Source organism: Eumetopias jubatus, unplaced genomic scaffold (genome assembly GCF_037043125.1).
Source record: "Eumetopias jubatus isolate StellerSeaLion01/CBP00866 unplaced genomic scaffold, mEumJub1_p1.0 scaffold_16, whole genome shotgun sequence".
Taxonomy (NCBI): Eukaryota; Metazoa; Chordata; class Mammalia; order Carnivora; family Otariidae; genus Eumetopias; species Eumetopias jubatus.
In genome coordinates, this window is record NW_028274822.1 from 84,413,858 (window position 1) to 84,440,785 (window position 26,928).

A 26,928-nucleotide genomic window follows, 5' to 3' on the forward strand; every position below is an offset into this window, starting at 1 on the left:
TTTGATGCTATTGTAAGTTAGATTGTTTTCTTAATTTCTTTTTCATATAGTTTGTTGTTAGTGCTTAGAAACACAGATGATTTTTGTAGATTGATTTTGTATCCTGCAGCTTTACTGAATTTACTTCTAAAAGTTTTTTTTTTTGGAGTCCTTAGGTTTTTTATGGAGTCCTTAGGATTTTCTGTGTATAAGACCTTGTCATCTGCAAATAGAGACAATTTTACTTCTTCCTTTACAATTTGGATACTTTTTACTTCTTTTTCTTGCCTAACTGCTCTGGCTAGGACTCCCATAGAAGTGACAAGAGTGAGCATCCTGTCTTGTTGCTGATTTTAGGGGAAAAGCTTTCAGATTTCACCACTGAGTATGATGTTAGCTTGTCATATATGGCCTTTATTGTGTTGAGGTACATTTCTTTTATATCTAATATGTTGAGAAGTTTTTATTATGATAAGATGTTGAATTTTCTTAAATGCTTTTAATGCTCCAGTTCAGATGATCATGTGATTTTTAGACTTCATTCTGTTTATGTGCTTGTTACGACTTTGTTAAATTAAATTTGTTAAGAGGAGCACAGGGCAGGTCCTAGAGGAAGTATACAGCACTCTTCAAGGGGCCACGTGGGGAGGTCAAGGGCAGAGTGCAGAGAGAGAGGCAGAATTTGGGGCACACTGTTTTGTTACCGGCTGTGGGTGGAATGCGTTGGGGTTCCCAGGGTAGGGCCAGATCAGCCAATTCAACCAAAGAAGCGGAATTTTCATAAGCCCATGGGGGTCTTTATCCAAGAGGCACATAAAGCATACTGGTCCTGGGAGGCAAGGGGTACTGTTGATCACAAGGGCTGTTGGGGAAGTCATATCAGGAACTTATATTTATTGTGACTCTGGACTGCTATCAAGGGCATGCACTTGCCTGAGGGGACTGGTGTCTAAGGATCCTGCAAGCCCTGGGCTTAACAAAATGGATCTCAAGGTAGCAGTGCCATGGAGTAGCTTAGGTAAACTCTTAACAGTGGTGTATCACATTTATTGTTTTGCATATGTTGAATCAGCTTTGCCTTCAAGGGATAAATCCCATTGGGTAATAGTATATGATCCTTTTAATGTTCTGTTGAATTTTATTTGCTAGCATTTTGTTGATGATTTTTGCACCTCTGTTCTTCAGGGATATTGGCCTATAATTTTCTTTTCTTGTAGTGTTTTTGTTTAGCTTTGAACAGGATAGTACAGGCCTCATTAAATGAGCTTGGAAGTATTCCATCTTCTGTAATTTTTTTGGAAGAATTTGAGAAGGTCGGGCATTAATTCTTCTCTTAGGGGAGAACACAGGCAGTACCCTCTTCGACATTGGCCACAGCAACTTCTTGGAAGACATGTCTCTAAAGACAAGGGAAGCAAAAGCAAAAATGAACTGTTGGGACTTCATCAAGATAAAAAGCTTCTGCACAGCAAAGGAAACAGTCAACAAAGCTAAAAGGCAACCCATGGAATGGGAGAAGATATTTGCAAATTACATCAGATAGAGGGTCGGTATCCAAGATCTATAAAGAACTTACAAACTCAACACCCAAAAAACAAATAATCTAGTCAAGAAATGGGCAGAAGACATGAACAGACCCTTCTCCAAAGAAGACATATAAATGGCTAACAAACACATGAAAAAATGCTCCACATCGCTAGCCCTCAGGGAAATACAAATCAAAACCACAGTAAGATACCACCTTACAGCAGTTAGAATGGCTAAAATTAACAAGACAGGGAACAACAAATGTTGGTGAGGATGTGAGAAAGGGGAACCCTCTAACACTGTTGGTAGGAATGCAAGCTGGTACAGCCACTCTGGAAAACAGTGTGGAGGTTCAAGTTAAAAATAGAGCTACCCTGCAACCCAGCAATTGCACTACTAGGTATTTACCCCAAAAATACAGATGTAGTGAAAAGAAGGGGCACATGCACCCTGATGTTCATAGCAGCAATGTCCACAGTAGCCAAACTGTGGAAGGAGCCAAGATGTCCTTCAACAGAAGAATGGATAAAGATGTGGTTCATATATACAATGGAATATACTCAGCCATCAGAAAGGATGAATACCTATCATTTGCATCGACATAGATGGAACTGGAGGGGATTATGCTAAGTGAAATAAGTCAAGCAGAGAAAGACAATGACCATATGGTTTCACTCATATGTGGAATATAAGGAATAGTGCAGAGGATCATAGGGGAAGGGAGGGAAAACTGAATGTGAAGAAATCAGAGAGGGAGACAAACCATGAGAGACTCTGGACTCTGGGAAACAAACTGAGGGTTACAGAAGGGAGGGGGGTGGGAGGATGGAGTAACTGGGTGATGGGTATTAAGGGGGGCACGTGATGTGATGAGCACTGGTTGTTATATGCAACTAATGAATCACTGAACACTACAACACTACATCAGAAACTAATGATATACTATATGTTGGCTAATTGAACATAATAAAAAATAAATAAATTTAAAAAAATGTTTAGTAGAGTTCACCGGTGAAACCAAATTGTCCTAAAATTTTCTTTGTTGGGAGGTTGGCAATTACGGATTCTGTCTTCTTACTCATTATTTGTCTGTTCAGAGTTCCTGTTTCTTCATGATTCAGTCATGATAATTTGTATGTTTCTAGGATTTTATCCATTTCTTCTGTGTTACTCAATTTGTAAGTGTATAATTGTTCATAATAGTCTCAGGATCTTTTGTATTTCTGTGGTATTGGTTGTAATGTCTTTCCTTTTTTCTTTTTTGACAATAAAAATGATAATTAAATTTTATTGGATCAGTGATCCTTTTGTTCTAGTACCCAGTTCATTATCTGTTAACACATTTTTATCAAATAATATAGTTACTAAAACTTCCATATTATTTTCCAATAAAGCTGATAAAACTCATTGAAATTTTTTTTTTTATTTTACTATAGTTGACACACAATGTTATATTGGTTTCAGGCATACATCATAGTGACTCAACATCTTTATTCATTATGCTCTGCTCACCACAAGTATAGCTATCATCTGTCACCATACAATGCTGTTACAGTATTACTGACTATATTTCCTACGCTGTGCTTGTGTAATGTCTGTAATGTATGCGGTGCCTGTGTAATGTCTCCCCTTTCATTTCGTTTATTTGAATCTTTTCTCCTTTTTCTTAGTCATTCTAGCCAAAAGTTAGTCAGTTTTGTATATATTTATGAAAAACTCGGTTTTGTTGATCTTTCTGTTGTTTTTCATCCTCTATTTCATTTATTTCTGCTCTGATCCTGTTTCCTTCCTTCTACTACTATTGGGCTTACTTTGTTCTTTTTCTAGTTCCTAGAGGTGTAAACTTAGGTTGTTTATTTGAGATGTTTCTTTTTCTTTATGTAAGCATTTATTGTTCTAAATTTCCCTCTTAGAACTATTTTTGCTGCATCCCCTAAGTTTTGATATGTTGTGTTTCTTTTTTGCAGTTGTCTTGAGATATTTTTAAATTTTTCTTGGGGTGCTTGGGTGGCACAGTTAACTGTCTGCCTTCGGCTCAGGTCATGATCCCTGGTCCTGGGATCGAGTCCCACATTGGGCTCCTTGCTCAGCAGGGACTCTGCTTGTCCCTCTGCCTGCCTCTCTCTCTCTCTGACAAATAAATAAAATCTTTAAAAATTTTTTTCTTTTGATTTCTTCTTTGAGGCATTGGTTGTTCAGGAGTGTATTGTTTAGTTTCCATGTATTTGGGGATTTTACAGTTTCCCTCTTGTTATTGATTTCTAGTTTCATATCATTATGATTGGAAAAGATGCTTGATATGATTTCAGTCTTCTTAAATTTGTTAAGACTTGTTTTGTGACCTAATATATTATCATTCTGGAGAATATTCCAAGTGCATTTGAAAAGGATGTATATTCTCTACTGTTGAATAGAATGTTATATATATGTCTGTTAGGTCCATTTGGTCTAAAGTGTAATTCAAGTCCAGTGTTACCTTATTGATCCTCTGGATGATCTCTCCATTGTTGAAAGCGAGGTATTGAAGTCCCCTATTATTATTGATATTGCTCTTTATTTCTCCTTTAAGATCTGTTAATATTTGCTTTATATATTTAGGTATCCCTAAATATATGTATATTTTAAAGATTTTATTTATTTATTTTAGAGCAAGTGGAGGGAGGGGCAGAGGGAGAGAGAGAATCTCAAGCCGATGTCATGCTAAGCACAGAGCCCAATGTGGGGCTCAGTCCTATGACCCTAAGATCATGACCTGAACTGAAACCAAGAGTCTGATGCTCAACTGACTGACCCACCCATGTGCCCCTACATATATTTTTATGGTTCTTCATTCTTTTCTTCTTCTCTTGCTTTCTTCCTTTGTGATTTGATTGCTTTCTTTAGTGTTATGTTTGGATTCCTTTCTATATACTTTCTATGTATCTATTATAGGGTTTTGGTTTGTGGTTAACTTGAGGTTCATATATAACATCCTCTGTATATAGCAGTCTGTTTTAAGTGAATAATCACTTAAGTTCAAACACATTTTTTTGAAGATTTTATTTATTTATTTGACAGAGAGAGACATAGCAAGAGAGGGAACACAAGCAGGGGGAGTAGGAGAGGGAGAAGCAGGCTTCCCCGCGGAGCAGGGACCCCGATGTGAGGCCCGATCCTAGGACCCTGGGATCATGACCCGAGCCGAAGGCAGATGCTTAATGACTGAGCCACCCAGGCGCCCAAGTTCAAACACATTTTAAAAGCACTATATTTTTACTCCCCTTCCCTGTTTTACGTATTTGATGTCATATTTTATATTTTATTTTGTGCATCCCTTAACTAATTATTGTAGATACAGTTGATTTTACTACTTTAGAATTTTAACATTCATATTAGGTTTGCAAATGGTTGATCCACTACCTTTACTATTTATTTGTTACTGGTGAGATTTTTTTTCTTTCATAATTTTCTTACTTCCAGTTATGGCCTCTTCTTTCCGCTCTAAGAAGGTCCTTTAACTTTTCTTGAAAGGTTTGTTTAATGGTGATGAACTCCTTTAACTTTTGTTTTTGAAATTATCTCTTTTTCAATTCTGAATGATAATCTTGCTAAATGGAGTATTCTTAGTCGTAGGTTTTTTTCCTTTTAGCTCTTGGAATATATCATGTCACTCTTTTCTGGCCTGCAAAGTTTTTGCTTGAAAAATCAGCTGATAGTCTTATGGATGGTCCCTTGTATATAACTAGTTGCTTTTCTCTTACTGCTTTTAAGATTCTCTCTTTAATTTTTGGCATTTAAATTATGTGTCTTGGTGTGGACTTCTTTGGATTCGTTTTGTTTGGGGTTCTTTTTTACTTTCTGGACTTGGATGTTTGTTTCCTTCCTCAGGTGAGGGAAGTTTTCAGCAATTATTTCTTTAAATATTTTTTCTGCCCCTTTCTCTCTTCTGAGAGCACTATAATGTGAATGTTTGTACACTCAATGTTGCCCAGAGGTCCCTTAAACTATCCTCATTTTTCTTTTCTTTTTTTTTATTTAAAAAAACTATCCTCCTTGGGCGCCTGGGTGGCTCAGTCGTTAAGCGTCTGCCTTCAGCTCAGGTCATGATCCCAGGGTCCTGGGATTGAGTCCCACAGCGGGCTCCCTGCTCAGCGGGAAGCCTGCTTCTCCCTCTCCCACTCCCCCTGCTTGTGTTCCCTCTCTCGCTGTGTCTCTCTCTGTCAAATAAATAAATAAAATCTTTAAAAAAATAAAAATAAAAAAATAAAAAAACTATCCTCATTTTTCTTGCTCTTTTTTCTTTTTGTTGTTCAGCTAGGATGATTTCTGCTACCCTCTTTCAGATTGTTGGTACATTCTGCATTTTCTAATCCTCTGTTGATTCCTTCTAGTATAGTTTTCATTTCAGTAATTGTATTTTTCAGCTCTGATTGGTTCTTTTTTATATTTTTTATATTCTTTTGAAATTATCACTGTGTCATTCATTCCCCCCAAGTTCAGTGAGCATCATAATGACCATTACTTTGAGCTCTGTTATGTGGAGTGCTTATTTCCATTTCATTTAGTTCCTTTGCTGTGGTGTTGTCTCATTCTTTCATTTGGAACATATTCCCCTGTCTCCTCATTTTGCATGGTTCTCTGTGTTTGTTTCTATGTCTTACGTAGGCAAACTGTGCCTCCTGGTCTTGATGGAGTGACCTTATGTAGAGTTCATCCTATGGGGCCCAGAAACACATTCCTTCCTGGTCACCAGAAGCAGGTGCTCCAGGGATGTCTTCTGTATAGGCTGTATCTGCCCTCCTATTGTAGCTGGGCCATGACTGTTCTGAGTGCACTGGTGTGCAGAACTGGCCCCTGGCACAACTGGCTTAGAGGCCTGGGTATGGCTGCTATGGTGGTGCTGGTAATTGGGGCTAGTCCTGGGTATGGCTGCCTTCAGGGCCCAGCCACAGCTGTTGGTGCACTGGTAGGGGGAGCCTGTCCCATCCCCCATAGGAGCTGCTTTGAAAGGGGTACCTGCTGGGGCAGGTGGGTTGAGCAAGGCATAGGATAATTTTGGGGTAGGGTTAGCAGGCTTGAAAGGTAGATGGAGAGTGTCAGAATGGGTACCCACCAGAGTTGGGCCAGCTAGGCAGAAGGAGGGCAAGAATAATGGCATTCACCAGCATTTCCATTCCTGGAGAAAGTTCCTATAGATACCTGCCCTTCCATCACATGCCCTAAAATTAGTCAATAAGCCTCCTTCATATATGGCCTGGGTGCTTTTAAAACTGCTGCCTGTGTGCTGGGTCTCAGTGTGACTGAATTTGTGCATGGGCTCTTTAAGAGTGGAGTCTCAGTTTCCTGTATCCCTCTATCTCTTCTGGAGGTAAGCCCCACTGATTTTCAAAGCCAGGTGTTATGGGGGCTCATCTTCCTGGTGCAAGTCCCCAGGGCAGGGGGTGCCCAATGTAGAAATTGAACCCCTTGCTCTTCAGGGAGGACTTCCATGCCTGTGATATCCTTCCTGCTGTGGGTCACTGTGCTGAGTCTGGATCCTGATCAGTCTGTGTCTCTCTCTCCTACCCTTCTTGACGTGTTTTTTTCTTTTTATATTTAGGTGTGGAAGAGCTGTCCTACTAATCTTCAGCTTGTTCTAAGAGTTGCTTTATATGTAGTAGTAGCCTTGGTATGTCAGTGGGAGGTGAGCTCAGGATCCTCCTATTCTACCATCTTCATTGGGATCCTCTGATGCTGAAAAAAACTTTAAAACAATTTATTGAGAAACAAAACAGATGAGAATAGAGTGGAGAAAAGAGAGGTAAACCAGAAAACAGACTCTTAACTATAGAGAACAAACTGGAGTGCTGGAGGGGAGGTGGGCAGGGGAATGGGTTAAATGGGTGATGGGTATTAAAGAGGGCATTTGTGATGAGCACAAATGTGTTGTATGTAAGTGATGAATCGCTAAATTCTGCACCTGAAACTAACATTACATTGCATGCTAACTAACTGGAATTTAAATAAAAACTTGAAAAAGAAAAAAAATTTGTTAAGTTGCAATTCACATAAGATAAAATTGATCATGGGGCGCCTGGGTGGCTCAGTCATTAAGTGTCTGCCTTTGACTTAGGTCATGATCCCAGAGTCCTGGGATCGAGCCCCACATCGGGCTCCCTGCTCTGCAGGAACCCTGCTTCTCCCTCCCCCACTCCCCCTGCTTGTGTTCCCTCTCTTTGCTGTGTCTCTCTCTGTCAAATAAATAAAATCTTTTTAAAAAAGATAAAATTGATCACTTTAAAGTGAACAGTGTAGTGGTAGTTAGTACATTCACAATGTTGTGCAACCCCCATCTCTATCTAGTTCCAAAACATTTCTGTCACTCCAAAGTAAAAACCCCTTTCTCATTAAGCAGTTTCTCTCCATTTCCCTACCTGGAAACCACTGATCTGAGTTAAGTTGCTATGGCTATATCTATTCTGGATGCTTTATATTAATAGAATCATTAAAAAATGTGGCCTTTGTATCTGTTTTTTTTTTTCACTTAGCATAATGTTTTGAAGGGTAATCCATGTAGCATGTACCAGTACTTCATTCCTGTTTATGGCTGAATAATATTGTATGTATATGTCACAGTCTGTTTATTCATTCATATTTTTATGGACCTTTGGACTGTTTCTACTTTTTGGCTATTCTCAGTGCTTTTATGAGCATAGATATACATGTAGTTGTTTGAGTATTTGTTTTCAATTCTTCGAGGTGTGTACCTAGGAGTGGAATTGCTGAATCATATGGTTAATTCTATATTTAATTATTTAAGGAAACATCCAACTGTTCCCATTTTTGGTACTCTTAATTTCTTTGTGTAGATTCAAATTTCTATCTGTTATCACATGTTTTTTCCTGAATGATTTCCTTTAACACTTCTTATAGCAATGGTCTGCTTCAGTGTATTCTCTCAGCTTTTGTTTGCCTACAAAAGTCCTTACTTTTTGTCCTTGTTTTTGAAAGGTATTTTTTCTATGTATAGAATTCTAGGTTGACAGGTTTGTTTTAAAGATTTTATTTATTTATTTTGACAGAGAGAGAGAGAACACAAGCAGGGGGAGGGGCAGAGGCAGAGGGAGAAGCAGACTCCCCACTAAACAAGGAGCTTGACGCAGGGCTTGATCCCAGGACTCTGGGGATCATGACCTGGAAGGCAGATGCATAACTGACTGAGCCACCCAGGAGTCCCTAGGTTGACGGATTTTTTTTTCCCCATTTCAGTTATTTTAAAGATGTTGTGTCTATGTTTTCTGGATTGTATTATTTCTTGTAAGAAGTGTGATGTCAAAAAAAATTTTCAAAAAAACTTAATATGCAAAGACAAACCAGGAAAAACAACTTATAATCTATGTGAAAATGAAAGTCTAGCTTCCTTAATATATAAAGAGCTTTCAAAATCAATTAGGAGTAGGCCAATAACTTGTTTGCAAAGAATACAATTCACAGAAAAGAAACAAAATGGATTTCAAACATGCAAAAGGATACCCAGCCCTATGTACCAAACAAAATACCAGTTAAAACTAGGAGTGCAACTGTTTTTCATTTAGCAGATTGGCACAGACCAGAGTTTGAAAATATGTTAGGGATGACAAAGGTGTGGAAGAGCAGAAACTCTTTCACACTGTTGGCTGAGAAATGTAAATTGACACAATAGAGTAAGGATGGCAGTTTGGTACTATCAGATAATAAATGTATATGCCCTTTGATCAAACAAACAAAAAAAGAAGTGTAATGTCATTCTAATCTTTGTTCCTGTGTACATAATATGGCTTTTTACCCTGAATGCTTTTGTTGTTTGCTGTTTATCACTGATTTTCAGTAATTTGATTAGGATGTGCCTTGGTGTGTTTTTTTATCCCCATGTTTCTTGTGCTTTCTATTTTCATTAAATTTGAAAAAAATTTGGTTATTTCTTCAAATATATTTTGCTTCTTCCTGCTTCTCTACTCCTTCTGGAATTCAGTTCCATGGGCATTAGCCTTCTTGATATTGTCTCACTGAGGGTTTGCTCATTTTTTCTTAAAATAAATCTTAAAGATTTATTTATTTGAAGAGATGGAGGGGAACAGAAGAAGAGGGAGAGAGAAACCCAAGCAGACTCTGCACTGAGTACAGAGCCAGTTGTGGGGCTCAATCTTACAACCCTGAGATCACGACCTGAGCTGAAATCGAGTTGGACGCTTAACTGACTGTGCCACCCAGGTGCCCCTGCTCATTTTTTAAAAGTCTTTTTTCTCTGTTTCATTTCAGATATTTTCTGTTTCGATATTTTTAAGTTTACTAATCTTTTCTTTTGCAGTTTCTATTTTGTCATATTTTAATTTCATGTATTTTTCATCTGTAGAATTTCAGTTTGGGTCTTTTTTATATCTTCCATATCTCTACTTGTCTATTTTCCTCTACCTTCTTGGACATTATGGAGTATATTTGTTTTTTTGTTTTTGTTTTTAAAGATTTTATTTATTTATTTGACAGAGAGAGAGAGAGATACAGCGAGAGAGGGAACACAAGCAGGGGGAATGGGAGAGGGAGAAGCAGGCTTCCCGCAGAGCAGGGAGCCCAATGCGGGGCTCGATCCCAGGACCCTGGGATCATGACCCGAGCCAAAGGCAGACGCTTAACGACTGAGCCACCCAGGCGCCCCTGGAGTATATTTGTTATAATTTTGTTAACATCTTTGTCTACTGATTTTTATGATGTTATTTCTGAGTCCCATTTCCATTGATTAATTTTTCTCGGGCATGGGCCATATTTTCCTGCTTCATTGTATATTTATAATATTTTTTTTAGAAGGCAAGGTAAGGGGTATCTGGGTGGCTCAGTTGGTTAAGCAGATGATTTTGGCTCAGGTCATGATCTTAGGGTCCTGGGATCAAGCTCTGCTGGCATGGAGCTCTGCGCTTAGTGGGGAGTCTGCTTCTCCCTCTGTCCCTTGCCCTGCTCATGCTCTGTCTCTCTCAAATAAATAAATAAAATCTTGGGGTGCCTGGGTGGTTCAATCACTTAAGTGTCTGTCTTCAGCTCGGGTCATGATCCTTGGGTCTTGGGATCGAGCCCCGTGTCAGGCTCCTTGCTTAGTGGAGGATCTGCTTCTCCCTCTTCCTCTGCCCCTCCCACCTGCTTGTTCTCTCTCTCTCAAATAAATAAAATCTTTAAAAAAAATCTTTTAAAAAATTTTTTAAATTATTAGAGAGAGATAGTGAGAGAGAGAGAGAGAGATAGTACAAGCCAGGGAAGAGGCGTCCCAAAAAAGAAATAAAATCTTTTAAAAAGGCAAGGTAAACAAATAGCTGAAATATTTTATTTGTTCATAAGTAAGCTTGTTAACACTATATAATGAAAACTTACCAAGAATAATGTTGCAGATTTTGGTTAGATTTAAGTCAGACATTCATTAATAAGGAATCTTAGAATATGAACATTCCAGAAATTTCTCTAAGCCATCTGATCCAAACAACTATCTCTGATTATTACCTTACTTTAAAAGGTACAGGGAGGGACACCTGGGTGGCTCACAGTCTGTTAAGCGGCTGCCTTTGGCTCAGGTCATGATCTCAGGGTCCTGGGATTGAGCCCCGCAGGGGGCTCCAGGCTCAGCGAGACTGCTTCTCCCTCTCTCTCTGCCTGCCTGCCACTCCCCCTGCTTGTGCTCTCTCTCTCTCTCTCACTCTCTCTCTGTGTCAAATAAAGTCTTAAAAAAAGAGAGAGAGAAAGGACAGGGATACATTTGAATTGAACTCAGAATTTTTCAAAATAAGCCCTAATTAATAAAACTATTTTATAATCAAACTAAAACAATTTTAATAAAACTTTCTTTTCCAGAAACAATAATAAAGGAAACAAGGCATTTTGTAAAATGTGGTTCTAAACAAGTAACAGTAAAAAATGTATACTTCCACCTCCTCAAAACAGAGGCTACTTTCTGTTCCTCAGCCTTGGAAACAAGGTGATGAACAGTCTGTAAGTTTTGGAAGAGGGTTTGCAATAACAAAGCTCAAACAGTTCTTAAAAAGAATTTGGGGGAACTTGACCAAAGGATCCAAATTCAGTTTTTTGATAACAGATATAGGGGTGAAATGGCTCCTTCCAAGTAGCAGTGCCACTGCCCCATGCTCACCTGTGTTTTGCTCCTGCTCTGAGGGGAACTTTTTCTTTTTAGAGGTTCACTGTCCAGGGAGCTCTCTGTGTGAATGAGGTGAGCACAGACTCCACATGGCTATTTTAAGGCTTGGACTCAAAGTATTTTTCAACATGACTGGGCAGAGTCCATGTGTTAACCCATCTCCAGTTTGTCCTAATTCCTCATCAAGCATTTGTAGACCTAGGACAACAGACAGTTTTTATGTCACCATAATCACATCTTTGTCATTCTAACTTATGATTCATACTCTGTGCCTTGAAATAGTCCATGTATTTAATATGTGTCATATATTTATGTGTATTATATTTATGTGTAATACCTACACATAAAACAATCCACCGTTATAACTTATACGGTCACAAAACATTAATGATCTTCTGTAGACCAAGCAAGTGTTTTTAACCATAATTGTGGCACATCAAATTCACAGCCAAAATCCCCAAGATCAAAAAAATTTGCACAATGCAAATAATATTTTAAAATACACACATACGGGCGCCTGGGTGGCTCAGTTGGTTAAGCGACTGCCTTCGGCTCAGGTCATGATCCTGGAGTCCCGGGATCGAGTCCCACATCGGGCTTCCTGCTCAGCAGGGAGTCTGCTTCTCCCTCTGACCCTCTTCTCTCTCGTGCTTTCTATCTCTCATTCTCTCTCTCTCTCAAATAAATAAATAAAATCTTTAAAAAATAAAAATAAAATAAAATAAAATACACACACACATTCACACACACACTTCTTACAGGATTGTGCTTGGGAAAACTCCTATTTGTTGAGTGGCAATGAGGACATCTTTTGCTAAACTGCTCCAGGTATTTTGTTTGGAAAACCTATCACAATGGGTCACAGCTGTTTACTGGTAAGCAGAAAAGAAAGATACGCTTGTGGCAAGCAGAAGGTCTTAAGGTCTTTCAAGTTGTATTTTAAAAAGGACCTACAGAAATGTTTAAATGTTCTCAGGATGCAAAGTTGGAGCTGAAATGTGATTATCAAACCAGCTAGAAAAAGTGTATGGCAGCCATCTCTTCAGGTAAAACCTGGTACCCAGATATGCAAGAAAGCTTCAGGACAGGCTTCAGGAAAGCTTCAGGCTTGTTGATCTTGTCCCATATTCTCGCATAATCTGATCATATGTGGAGCTGGACAGAGGGACAGGTGCTGCCATTTTGGGGAACCAGGGCTCAGCAGCACCACCGCGAACTCCATGGGCCACTTCAGCATCACCTGCATGTCATGCCACTGAGGGACCAGGGATCAGGAGCGACTGGGGAGCTGCTGGAGCAGCTGCCCAACCTCTGACTCCTCAGCGGAGCTCACAGCCAACCAAGATTTATAAGATTTTATTAGATGCCAGACATTGCAGAGTTTACATTATTGGTTATTAGATTTATATATACATACATTATATATATATATATATTCCTTTATATATGTATGTATATTCCTTTAAATTTGATTTTGTCTTGGATGTCACTAACTGAATCTATCTGATCCTTTCAAGGCTTGCTTATTTTTCTAAGTCTTGCTTTTAAACTTTCATCTGGGCAGTGTTCCATGTAGAGCTAATTTCGTCCCATTAGTGAGGCAATACTCTTCTTATGATTCTACCTTATTATTCTGTAGGACCTTCATTTCCTGCCTGTATGTTAGGAAGTCTTTCCACTCTGGTTGATGGAAACACAAACTATTGCTTCGGAGATTGTTTCACCTATTCCTCTCTGGTTGTTCTGTTTCCAGTCTTCATGGTTTTCTGTCTCACATGCATAGATCAATACTTAATCAAGGACTCGAGGGTACCCCTGCAAATCTCCAGAGCACTATATCTGTGTGGCTACCTCTTCTCAGATAATCTGCTTCATGTATTGCAACTCTTTGGCCTTTCCAAACTCTGAACTCTGTCTCCTCACTCATCAAGACAGCCTATCTGTTTGGATTTCCCGTCACTGCACTCACTTCTTCCTGCCAATGAGATGGGGCATTTGCTTGTTTTTCTTCTTTCAGGGATTACTGTTCTGCACTGATTATTACCTAATATTTGAAAACCAGTTGTTTCATATTTTCCCAATTTTTAGTTTTTAAGGCTGAAGGGCAAATTCTGTTTCTATTATTTTATCAAAGATGGAAGCAGAAATTTTTTTCTCTGAGATTTTGTCCTGCTGATTCCTTGCTATCTTGTCAGTTCTTTGATGCTTTTAAGGATTTAAAAAATATTTCATCCAGCATGTTTAATTTTTTTTAAATGGGAAATTTGGTTCAAATAGCCTAAGCTATCATTATTTGAAATGGAAATCCTTATGTTCTTTCCAATTAAAAAATAAAATAGAAAAATACTTTAGGATGTCTTCATAAAAGTAGAATAGCTGGGTGAGAGGAGGTGGCTAATGCTATGGTTCCTCTAAATAGTCAAAAGGATAAAATAAGGAATCCAAGACATATAATAGGTAGGGCTAGGTAGAATTCCCGGACATGGCCCAGTTTAGCATGTTATGGATATTAGGCAGTAAGGTACTAATAGACCATTAGGTAGGATTCTTATAGCAGAAAATAATGTAATAAATTGAAAGAAGTCAGAGTGGGACAGTTATGAGTTTTTTTGATTCTCACCTAGATATTCTACATTTCCTCATTTCTTTACACCGTCAATTACATCTGGTATCTGTACAAAGAGCTGAGGATGAGACACAACCAGAGTGGACAGAGCACATTTCCACTGGTAAGTTTTATTCAGAGCTAATAGTTAAGAACAGTATGCTAAAACAAATCTGTATGTCCTTGATAAACAGTGTAAGCATTCAGCACTGGGTAGGTGAATTCATGGAGGTTAATAAAAGAACAATCATGTTCTCATGATTGTTTCCATTCTGTTGAAAAGATTTCCTCTTCTCTCTTGCCATCAAAAAAATAAAAAGGAGGCGCCTGAGTGGCTCAGTTGTTAAGCGTCTGCCTTCAGCTCAGGTCATGATCCCGGGGTCCTGGGATCGAGTCCCACAGCGGGCTCTCTGCTCGGCGGGAAGCCTGCTTCTCCCTTTCCCACTCGCCCTGCTTGTGTTCCCTCCCTTGCTGTCTCTCTCTCTGTTAAAAAATAAATAAAATCTTTAAAAAAAAATGAAATGGTTTTGATTATAGGAAACATTATTTACAGTACTATCCTTACTGCCTGGTTCCATCCTTCTTAGCTCCATGCCAATCCATCATTATTGCTAGAGTAAAGAATAAGATCTTGGCTAGAGTCAGGGAAGGTGCTCAGTTTGCTCACATGGAATTTGAGCTACAGGTTTTGGAAAAGGAGAATGTCTGTTTTGCTCTGCTGTATTTATTCAGTATGTGCAGATAACAGATACTGGTTTGCTGAAGGGCAGAGGGGTTCATGTGTGGTAATCAGAAAACAAGATGGATCCAGGGAGTAGTTGTTTCCCCTTCTTTGGTTCAAAGAGAGTTTGGGGCACTGTCTAGTATTACATTTATAAAAGAGAGGAGAACACTAAGTACATCTGGATTTTTTTTGTTGTGTATGCATATTTTACATATCACATAATTTGTTTATTTTAAGTTACAGTTCAGTGGTTTTTAAAGGAGACTTTTACTAGCTTGTAAAATAATATCATAAATCAGTTCTAGAATATTTTCTTCGCCCTAGTCAAATTCTTCATGCCCATTTATTGTTAATTTCCTGCCCACCCCCTGCACTAGGCAACTGCTAATCTAATTTCTGACTCTATAGATTTTCCTTCTCTGGACATTTCATATAGATGGAATCATCCAATATATAGTCTGTTGTGTCTGATTGATTTCATTTGGCATAATACTTTTGAAGTTTATCCATTATAGCATTTATGATCATTCCTTTTTAGTGCTGAATAGTACTCCATTGTATAGTACACTCATTTTCTTATTCCTGATTCTTTCAGTATATCACTAAGTGATCTTGGTAGAAAACATTTTTAGGGGCGCCTGGGTGGCTCAGTCAGTTAAGTGTCTGCCTTTGGCTCAGGTCATGAACCCGGGGTCCTGGGATCAAGTTCCGCATCAGGCTCCCTGCTCAGCAAGGAGTCTGCTTCTCCCTCTGCCCCTTTCCCCTGCTCGTGCTTTCTCTCACTCTCTCTCAAATAAATAAAATCATTAAAAAAAACCCATTTTTATGATGTTAGCAATTTTCATTTCTTTGGCTGTCATTATATATTTTAATCTTATTATATAAATCTTACTAAATATTCCAGTTTTCGTATTTCTATAGTATCCATTCTGTTATTTTTTTTTAAAGATTTTATCTTTAAGTAATCTGTGTACCCAACATGGGGCTTGAACCTGCAACCCCGAAGTCAAGAGTTGCACACTTCACTGACTGAGCCAACCAGGCACCCCGTTGTGTTTTTTTTATTTTGTTTTTTGTTTTGTTTTGTTTTTAAAGATTTTTTTATTTATTCATTTGACAGAGAGAGACACAGCGAGAGAGGGAACAGAAGCAGGGGGAGTGGGAGAGGGGAAAGCAGGCTTCCCGCCGAGCAGGGAGCCTGATGCAGGGCTCGATCCCAGGACCCTGGGATCATGACCTGAGCTGAAGGCAGACGCCTAACAACTGAGCCACCCAGGCACCCCTTGTTGTTTTTTTTGAAGGGGATTTTTTGTTTAAGAGCATGAATGAGTGAATGAATGAATTTCAAGAAATGAATCTGGAAAACTTCCCCACATACCTTTCTCTAGAGCCTACAGATCAGTTCTAGACCTAATGAAAGTGGTATATCATCATACACATGATGAAACTCAATAAAAATTTGTTGAATGAATAAATGGTACTATTATCAGTTTTTTTTTAAATCAGAGATTCATTGACAGCAAGGTAAGTACAAAAATTAAACACAAGTTAGCCTGATGGATGGAGGATAGAATAAGAAGAAGAGAACAGGTGGGAGAGGTCACCAAAGACTGATTTTGCTTATTTCCCATTTTGCTTAAAGTCAACAATGGCTGTCTTACTTGAAATCATTTACTATTCCTGATCCATAGTTTTTAGGGCAAATTGGTTACCCATCTCTGATTATTGATTAACTGCTCACTTAATGCTTATTGATTTTTAACAATGCCAGTCTAGAATATAATATGATTTCTTACCTCAGAACAGAAAAAAGCTGTTTTCTATTCTATTTTCACTTTAAGATGTTCTATTCAAAGTCTTTTACCATAAACTTCCAGTGGGTAGATAACATTCTTCTGTAAATTATTTTTCAGTGTCTAACACAACTAGGGGTTTTTGGAATGTTCTTTCTTCTAGAGTCTAATAGATGTTATATCCAAAGGGCTTATTTGACCCTCCTCCCTTATGCTAATCCTGGCCTATTAAGCTTTCTGCTGGTCATCTTATACATAGACTTCTGCTCCACCCATAAGGTCTGAAAAGTCCATACTTCCCTGGATCTAAAAGAGAATAGGATTGAACTATTATTAGAAGATGGAGGAGTACTGTATGATTTTGTGTTTACCTTTCTTCCTAAGAGAATTTGTTGTGGTATCCAAGTCTTATATTAAGCTACTTCCCACAGGCTCTCCTTGTGGCTGTTGTTGTACTTTTTAGAATATAGTAATACAGATAAAATTCTCTTGCCTCCAATGCTAAGGAACTATCTGTTTGATTGAATTTTGGAGCAAATATTGCTTGACAGAAGCAAGGTGGCTCTTGGGAATTTTTGTTTGTTCAAGTGCTAAGTGATGACCTGATATTTATTATATTATGATTGGCAATATTCTAAGAGTTTACTCACATTTATTCTTTTCACAGGTCATAGATTATACTTGTCACGTTGGTCAAATAGCCATCATTTTGTCAAGGTAAGGTTTTTGCTTTCCTTTCTAGCAAGGCGTAAACTCTCATTATTCTGTGGTCTAGGTGAGAACAAATAGGAGGACAGTGCCCTTCATTTCCATTGAGTCTGTTACTCCTAGGTCCTCACAGAGCCTTCCTGAGTTGGAAGCAACAAACACATGATCACTGGAACCATATTCCCAGATAGAATAGGCAGGCAGTTACAGATTTGGATTTTAACCTTAACTCTGCCATTAACTCTATGTGACCTTCAACAAATATTTCTCTTTAAGTCTTTGGACTTCTAATTCCTTTTTATGTCATAAAGAGTTATAACAGATGGCTTTTAAGATCTCATCTACCGGGCGCCTGGGTGGCTCAGTTGTTAAACGACTGCCTTCGGCTCAGGTCATGATCCTGGAGTCCCTGGATCAAGTCCCGCATCGGGCTCCCTGCTCAGCAGGGAGTCTGCTTCTCCCTCTGACCCTCCCTCCTCTCATGTGCTCTCTCTCTAATGAATAAATAAAATCTTTAAAAAAAAATAAAAATAAAGATCTCATCTACCTTTATAACACAGGGTGAGAGTCTTACAACTGTTTACCCCCAGAAGGATCTAGATCTCACCTAACGTAGTGGTCATATCAGAGTTTGTAACTTTTACTTCTGGATCTTTTCCTCTTACAGGGAGCTGGCTATATTTAGCTGGATAAATAATTGGTTATTTAAACGTATGCTTTGAAAAAGCTCCCAGGAAGGGGCTAATGAAAATGAAGTTATTCCTGGTGGTCATAGAAAGTTAGCACAGAACTCCTTGTTAGATTTTTTCCTTTAACTTTGACCCACACCCAAAGACTCTCTGACAGTCTTTTAGGGTTCATTAATTTAGGTTTGAAATGCATTCTCCACTCCACTTACCCAACAATTGGACAAGAAGTATATGTAAGGGTTTTGAACCATTTTTCTTGAAGAAATTATATATTTGTGGAGAGTCGGGGGTGATGGAGTTGGGAGAAGAACAGAGTATTTTGTGAAGGGGAAAGACATAAAAATGCCTGAATATTAGGGTGATAAGTTTTTTTTCCCCCTCCCAGCCTGATACCTCTACTGTTGATGATACCTGTATTCTGTCTGGGCAATGTTAGTGAATGTTTCCACAACTTTAGCCAGAGCCACAGGTAAGCAAGGACCAAGTCTATCATTTCCATTTTCTTTTCTATATAAAGATATGGAAAAGACTTTCTACATATGTTCTGGACAAGTTGCTTGTATTTGGAACAAGGTTCTATGGAACCTTGGTAGCGTTTATAGAACAAGGTATAGTCAAGGCAAAAAATACTTAAGTAGAAATATAATGCGAAGTGACTGGAAGATAATGTATCTATGAGAAGGAATAAGGTGTTCTGGGCAAGGGTTAGCAAAATGATAAGAAAAATTGCATATTTACTAAATTGTGTTGTGCCAAATGGGTATCTCTCTAGTCTTGTATCTGTAGTAGTGGTCGTGTCCATTGATTCTCTTCCTAGGTGTATTCTGATGTACTCACCACCGTCAGCCGTGGCTGAACTGCCTTCTGCCAACACATCAGTCTGTAGCACACTTTATTTTTATGGGGTCACCATTTTCCTGACCACCTTTCTCCTCAGCCTCATCACCATTGTGGTATGGTTTCACCTGCTTTTATGGAAAGAGGGGATTGGGAGGGATGGGACATTATTCCCGGGGACTGGGAAAATGGGATGGAGAGGCATTTCCTAAAGTCCTAGAACTAAGGAAGTAGCCAAGAGATATTGACAATTTAATTGCTACCTCAGTATTTGGACTTCCCAAGATTAAATGATTGGTGGGGAAAGAGTCTGTAGTCATTATGTGAGAATTATGCTCAGTCTAGGGCTAATTAATATATGTTCCTGTGGATCCTCATGGAAGACCAGACCAGAAAACTAGTATATGTCAAGTATGTCCTTTATACAGGATAACACTCCAGAACATAGGAAATGTGCTTTGATTTAATTTGATAATTTTCCAGGGCACCTGGGTGGCTCAGTTGGTTAGGCGACTGCCTTCGGCTCAGGTCATGATCCTGGAGTCCCGGGATCGAGTCCCGCATCGGGCTCCCTGCTCAGCGGGGAGTCTGCTTCTCCCTCTGACCCTCTTCCCTCTAGTGCTCTCTATCTCTCATTCTCTCTCTCTCAAACAAATAAGTAAAATATTTTTTAAAAAATCCTATAATTTGATAATTTTCCAAATAATGAAGGAATTTTCTTTTCTCAATCCTTTACTAGCTATAAATGTATTTATGCTATGTCTACCTGGGGTTAAAGTGCTAAGGGGCTTAGGCATTTACTAAGTACTCATTTGACATCATCAGAATGATGTACAGTTAAAATAATTAGCCATGGAATAATATGTTATTTACACATAACTGCCTAGTACAAAATCAGCACACAAGTGAATATGCCTTTTTATTTGCCATGTCTACTTTTCAGTGTCATTTTCTCCTCTCTCCATATGCTGGTTCAAGGATTACAAACTGTCTGTCTGCAGAGCAAATTGATCCCATGGATATGTTTTGTTTTGCTAGCGCAGCTGGCACATGTAAACCAAATAAAATTATGGAGAATTTCCTTTAACAATTTAAAAATAAGTTACAGAGGGGCACGTGGGTGGCTCAGTCATTAAGCATCTGCCTTCGGCTCAGGTCATGATTCCAGGGTCCTAGGATCGAGCCCCACATTGGGCTCCCTGCTCAGCAGGAAGCCTGCTTCTCCCTCTCCCACTCCCCCTGCTTGTGTTCCCTCTCTTGCTGTCCCTCTCTGTCAAATAAATAAAAATTTTAAAAAAAATCTTTAAAAATACAAAAATAAGTTATAGAGATAGCTTAGCTCAAATCAGCAACTTTGTAAAGAGGGTGAAATGAATAGTTTATATTAAGATGATTTTGATGATCTACATTTAGAACTGATTGACAAGAGAGGCAGGTATCCCAGAGCCTAGCACCCTGGGGATACTTGATTGTTTCTTTATTTTTTTGGGTTTTTTTTTGTTTTATTTTATTATGTTATGTTAATCACCATACATTACATCATTAGTTTTTGAGGTAGTGTTCCATGATTCATTGTTTGCATATAACACCCAGTGCTCCATGCAGAATGTGCCCTCTTAATACCCATCACCAGGCTAACCCGTCCCCCCACCCCCCTCCCCTCTAGAACCCTCAGTTTGTTTCTCAGAGTCCATCGTCTCTCATGGCTCATCTCCCCCTCTGATTTCCCTCCCTTCATTTTTCCCTTCCTGCTATCTTCTTTTTTTTTTTTAACATATAATGTATTATTTGTTTCAGAAGTACGGATCTGTGATTCAACAGTCTTGCACAATTCACAGCGCTCACCGTAGCACATACCCTCCCCAGTGTCCATCACCCAGCCACCCCTTCCCTCCCACCCCCCACCACTCCAGCAACCCTCGGTTTGTTTCCTGAGATGAAGAATTCCTCCTATCAGTGAGGTCATATGATTGCTTCTTTAAATAACACAAGCTTCAGTGGGCATTCAGAATCAGAACTGATTCTACTAGATATAAATATTCCCAAATAAGTAAAAGCCTCCTTTTGATTCCTGTGTCTGTGGGGAAAGGAATGGCTACATGGCTAAACTTAAATAATCGGCTTGTTAACTTAGAGAGTGGGTCTGGATTATTAGGGAAAATTTTAGATTTGTCAGATCTGTTACCAAGATTATTACCTAATTTACTTCCCACAGAAAGCACGTTGGACTTCCGAACTGATTTATATTTGTTTCATTAGCTTAACCTTATACGGATAGCCCCCAAATGGAAGGGGAAAACAGTCTATTTTCCATCTAAGGGCAAGAAGAGACTTCCTAAAACTTTTTTTTTTTTTGCTTAGAGTTGAGAATTTAAGCTCAGCCACGGTGCTGATGTGTTTATTCTAAGGGTATTAAGCACAGACTTCTTTCTAACACAATCTCTAGTAAACTGTTTATAAAAGAGGGTCTGGTTAGATCTTAGCTTTAACTTCCCATACATATTGTAATTAGCCTCGGGGGGAAAAAAAAAGCCTGAGGGTTGATGTCAAGTTTATGTATTGAACATGGTAACCACAGGTTTGTCCAATATCTGTCCATTTCCCCTGGCTAAGCAAAAGTTCACTCTGAAGATGATTTTCTTTCAGAAAAAGCCCAGTCTTAAATGGTAAAGACAGGAGAATGAGTTTTCCTGCTGTCAGATCCTGAGAGAAGTGATTCCTCTACAACAAGAGGAAGCTAGAGCTGGGAAGCTTTACCAAGCCTCAGGCAAACTACTCACTCACGTACCCATGTTTAGGTCTTACTCATCCAAGCCCAGACTCTGTATAAGAAGTTTGTGAAATCAACTGGCTTCCTGGGGAGTGAACAGTGGGCAGTGATTCACATTGTGGAGCAGCGAGTACGCTTCTACCCAGTGGCCTTCTCTTGCTGCTGGGGCCCAGGTGGGTATCTTAATGGGAAGAGCTGGGTAATGATGAGCGCACCTCTTGGGTTCTGATCAAGCAAAGTGGGCTCATCAAGAAGGATGACTGAAACTTGTAAAATTCCTGTCCAGCCGTAAAAATCTCTGTTGGTCCTACTTTTTATTCCTGTGTTTTAGAAATTAAGGTAATTAGACATGAGATGCAGCCTAAGAGAGGAAACATCCTGAGAGAGCTCAGAGATATTAACACCCGCCCTTCCTACTACACAAAGTATAGTGAGGATCAGATTGGATAATGCTTATGAAAGAGCTTGGTAAATTCTAAAACACTAAGAAGTGTAACTTATCTCCCATAGTGTGTCTTACCATCATTGCTACACTAAGAACCTGCAGAGTTTAGTCAGTGAGGAATAGAAGTTGGAGACCGGAGGCCCAGTGGTTTTATGTGACTGGTTAATCTCACTCCTAGTCTTCATTATGCTTATACCTTTATCTCTCACGGTGTGTAGGCATGTATACTGGGGAATTTTTTTTAGGATTTTATTTATCAGAGAGAGAGAGCAGGAGCAGGCGGAGCGGCAGGCAGAGGGAGAACCTGGCTCCCTGCTGAGCAGGGAGTCCGATGTGGGACTCTATCCCAGGACGCTGGGATCATGATCTGAGCTGAAGGCAGACGCTTAACGACTGAGCCACCCAGGCGTCCCTATATTGGGGAGTTTTATGCTCAGACAGGTAGGGCTGGCAAGAAGATTTATACTTTGTGTTTTCACAGCTGTCATTCTGATGATCATAAAGTTGACTAAGCCACAGGACGTGAAACTTCACATGGCCCTCTGTGTTCTCCAGGTAACACCTTCAACATCTGTTTTTATACCCTCTTATCCTGTTCTCTTACACTGACATTACTCAGTAAGCACAGTTTTTTCCCTTAGCATATTTATTTCTATGTTGCAAAGAGAAGATGTATTATTTATATTGTTATGAAGAATGTGAGGTTTTCCTCACAGATGAAGTAGATACTTTTGTGAAAGTGCTGCCATGCATTCCAGAGCATATGTATCTCTAGTTAACTTCATTTTATTGGTGTGTTTTTAAGGGATGGGTAGCAAAAAAACAAGATTGACCAGATAATGTTTTTATGAAACACTGATAGTAACATAATTCTCCCCCACCCAGAGTGAATTGAATGGCATAAATTAGCTATTCTAGGTAAATGGGGAGAGAGGAATACAGATATAGAACAATTCTCTCTTTTCCTCTTTAATCAGACTTATGAAGCCTTTTTTGAGTTATCTGACTATACTGATAGGGCATTTGTCTCAAACCTGACCTGGGAAATGGAAGTAATAAGGAAGGGCATTGAAACGAGTTCATTTTCCTTATATATATGCCAAGAAGTATGACCAACTTTCAGTCATCCATAACAAGGTACAGTGTAAAGAGTGAGTTCAGAAAGAGCTAGAAAGGGAAGAAATCAGAGAGGGAGACAAACCATGAGAGACTCAGGACTCCAGGAAACAAACTGAGGGTTACAGAGTTAGGGGGTGGGGGGATGGAGTAACCGGGTGATAGGTATTAAGGGCACATGTTGTGATGAGAACTGGGTGTTATATGCAACTAATGAATCATTGAACACTATATCAAAAACTAATGATGTACTATATGTTGGCTAATTGAACATAATAAAAAAAAAAACTAGAAAAATATAAAAAACTGACACCAGATCTTGCTGTTTGAGATAAAACAAATATAACAATGAGTATAAATAAGGGGAATGGGGATGATTCCCTGGATCTCTGAACACCTGAAGGATGGATTCCGTCACTTCATCTCCTCCAGGCTCTAACAGCATCATCCCAGGGTCTGCTCAACTGTGGAGTATATAGCTGGACACAATACAAGTTCTACCAACTAAAGCAACAGGCTCGGCGTGATGCAGACACCCAAACACCATTATTATGTTCACAGAAGAGATTCTATAGCAGGGGCCTAGATACAATGGAGTCTACCCTTGGTTTTGCTACCAGCCCTCCACCATTCTTTGAAACTGTAATACTGGAACATCCAGGAACCAGAATTATTCCACACTAATGGATTGAGAAGAGTGTTGGGAAACATCTCAAGTCTTTTCCAACCATGCCTTAAACTATGAAAGTGAAAGAGGATGTAGTGCTGTGGTTAGTAGCTTTTCTTGTTGAATTGGGCAGGATCTCTCTGTTATTCTCAGATTCACTAGTAATTCTTCAAGTCTTTGTTCAGAGAGGTGAAGCCACTTTCCTTCTAAGAGATAGACTCCTGTCACCTCAGTGAATACTAGATTTGTTTAAATCTCTTCTAGATAAGTTCCAGGTTATTATTTATATGTGCCATTTCCAGGCTCTCTACTCCATGGTCGTGGGAGAAGTAGGGTGGCATGCAGCAGCCTGCTCAGATTTTGCTAGTATTGTTATTCTCTCTGAGGTTGGACAAAGAAAGTCCTGGGTTTCTGTTCTTTGAAGAGTTTTTGAAACTCAGAAGAAGCAAGGACAGTAACTATCAAAAAACTGACAGTGGGATCCTCAGGCACATCCTACTCTCTTATTTGTTCAGTGCTGTTCTAAGTCTTAACAGTAGGAACCATCTGCTCTAGGAAATTAAGGCCAATCTTATGGAGTTAGAGGGGATAATAAGATTTCAGAGAAATCAGGATTAAAAGAAATTTTAGGTATCAAAAACTCTCAACTCCCATTTATAAGCAAAAGTCCAAAAGTAGGTTTCATAGTGCCTGGACATAGAATTAGGTTGAACCATATAAACTTACCATTTTTGTAGATGAAAATGGCATAATATCATCAATTTTACATGGTTTAACCTAATGGTAAGTGTTTAATGTATGTTTATAGAATAAATGAATGAATAAGTGAATGAATGGCTAGAAGGAACCTTTTGGTAAGGAAAAGATTCCAAGACTGCAAAGCCTCATTCACTAGTAGGAATGTCTAATCCGTTTCTTCTTCCCCCTCCCTTTTCCCTCCTCCTCCTCCTCCTCTTCTTCTTCTAAAAGATTTAATTTATTTATTTGAGAGAGTGCAAGCAGGGGGTGGAGCAGAGGGAGAGGGACAAGCAGACTCTATGCTGAGCATAGAGCCCGACACAGGGCTCGATCCCAGGACCCTGATATCACGACCTGAGCTGAAACCAAGAGTCGGACACTTAACTGACTGAGCCACCCAGGCACCTCTTCTTTAATCACACAACAAGTGATGTTTTATCTCTTCAGTTAAGTTATGAACAAAGTCAGTCTGAGGCCAGGGCATCAGATACTGTGATGCCACAACAAAGAGGAAAAGCCAAATGGACAAAGTAGCTGGAATGACAATCAACTAAAACACCTGGAACTAGTAATGAGATGCTTCTCACCTGATATACTCCTTTGGTCTGTCCAAGGAAAAATCCTTAAGATTAGAGAAAATTGACAGAGTAGATTACAATGGTGAATTAGATAGGATACTCTGAAACATAAGTTCCAGAGATCATTCCAAAGGAACTCTCTGTAGAAATGTTAGGAAGCTCGGTTAACAGCTCTTTAGGTTTGAGGCCTTGAGCTTCACCCTTACTGTGGAGGGTGACCTGGACTTGTTATGTCAAAAACATATCTTGAGGCCTGTCATTGCCCTATAGCTCTGAAACTTGATCTGGATAGCATGGAACAAGAAAGATTGCTTCACATAGGGAGCTGCTTTAAGTTCTTTTAATTTAGAAATGAATAAGTATTCAACATTTGGAGAGACAGATGAAAAAAAAAAAGAATTTCTATTTCTGTAGACCTTGAGGGACACCAGAACTACAGAGTCCAATTCTTAAAAAAGTTCTTTTAGTGGGGCGCCTGGGTGGCTCAGTCATTAAACGTCTACCTTCGGCTCAGATCATGATCTCAGGGCCCTGGGATCGAGTCCCGCATCGGGCTCCCTGCTCAGCAGGGAGCCTGCTTCTCCCTCTCCCACTACCCCTGCTTGTGTTCCCTCTCTCGCTGTCAAATAAATAAATAAATCTTTTTTTTAAAAAGTCCTTTTTGTTTTAATTTTTTTTTTTTAGATTTTATTTATTTATTTGACAGAGAGAGAGAGACAGCAAGAGAGGGAACACAAGCCGAGGGAGAAGCAGGCTTCCCGCAGAGCAGGGAGCCTGATGTAGGACTCGATCCCAGGACTCCGGGATCATGACCTGAGCCGAAGGCAGTCGCCCAACCAACTGAGCCACCCAGGCGCCCAAAAAAAGTCCTTTTTGTATCACTTCATATTTGGCTTTATTACCAGAAAGAAGGTAATCATCAAATGTTTGTCAGGTTTGTTCATCTTGCTTCTCTGATTAATGTTTTGCATTGACACTGGTCTTAGATCTTCTATGGACATAAGTAAACAAAAAGGTAGTAGGAATGAGAAATAGTAAAAGGCTAGGCAAGATCCAGATTAGGATTATAAGCTTTTTGTCATACTGAGAGTCAGAGGGGACACATGGAGCTGGGCCACTATTCAAAAACACAGTTTGAATGACATTGACATGAATGACATTTTTATGAATGACAGTGACATTCATATGACACTTGTCCAGATTGTAGTCATAGTGGGATATAGTGGTACCTATATTCCACCCACTATATTCCACTCAGTGGCATATAAGCAGGTTTGATTAATATAGATCTGTGAACCACGTCGGGTCCCATCCCTCTCATCAGCTCTGTCTGTGGCTTCAAAAAACTCTGCACTCCAACACCACACGTCCTACATGGGGAAGTGGGGAAGTGTTTGATGTTTTTTAATTCAGTCAGCAGCCTTTCACATTTTGCATCTTTGGCCTTGCACTTACTGAAGACCTTAATCATCCCCTTAGATTCACTGCCATGGTTTCCAAACCTGTCCCCTTTGTATTCATGTAATGATATCATATCTTTAACCCTGTAAGTAATATTGTCACATGTAATTTCTTCTTGTACCTGTCAATATGAACATCAATTACCATCTGTATTGTCTTGGT

The 26,928-nt window shown here is 39.3% G+C and overlaps 1 protein-coding gene across 1 annotated transcript in view; it reads left to right on the top strand.

The window, feature by feature from the left end:
- The window catches only part of TMEM116 (transmembrane protein 116), a 50,750-nt gene extending 26,744 nt beyond the window's left edge, over positions 1–24,006 (top strand). The window contains exons 5-11 of the mRNA XM_028116440.1: positions 14,260–14,364; positions 17,425–17,474; positions 18,540–18,623; positions 18,972–19,107; positions 21,790–21,934; positions 22,688–22,761; positions 23,755–24,006. Of these exons, the coding sequence (XP_027972241.1) occupies positions 14,260–14,364; positions 17,425–17,474; positions 18,540–18,623; positions 18,972–19,107; positions 21,790–21,934; positions 22,688–22,761; positions 23,755–24,006 (846 nt within the window). The remainder of the gene's footprint in view (positions 1–14,259; positions 14,365–17,424; positions 17,475–18,539; positions 18,624–18,971; positions 19,108–21,789; positions 21,935–22,687; positions 22,762–23,754) is intronic.
- Positions 24,007–26,928: the final 2,922 nt, after the last annotated feature.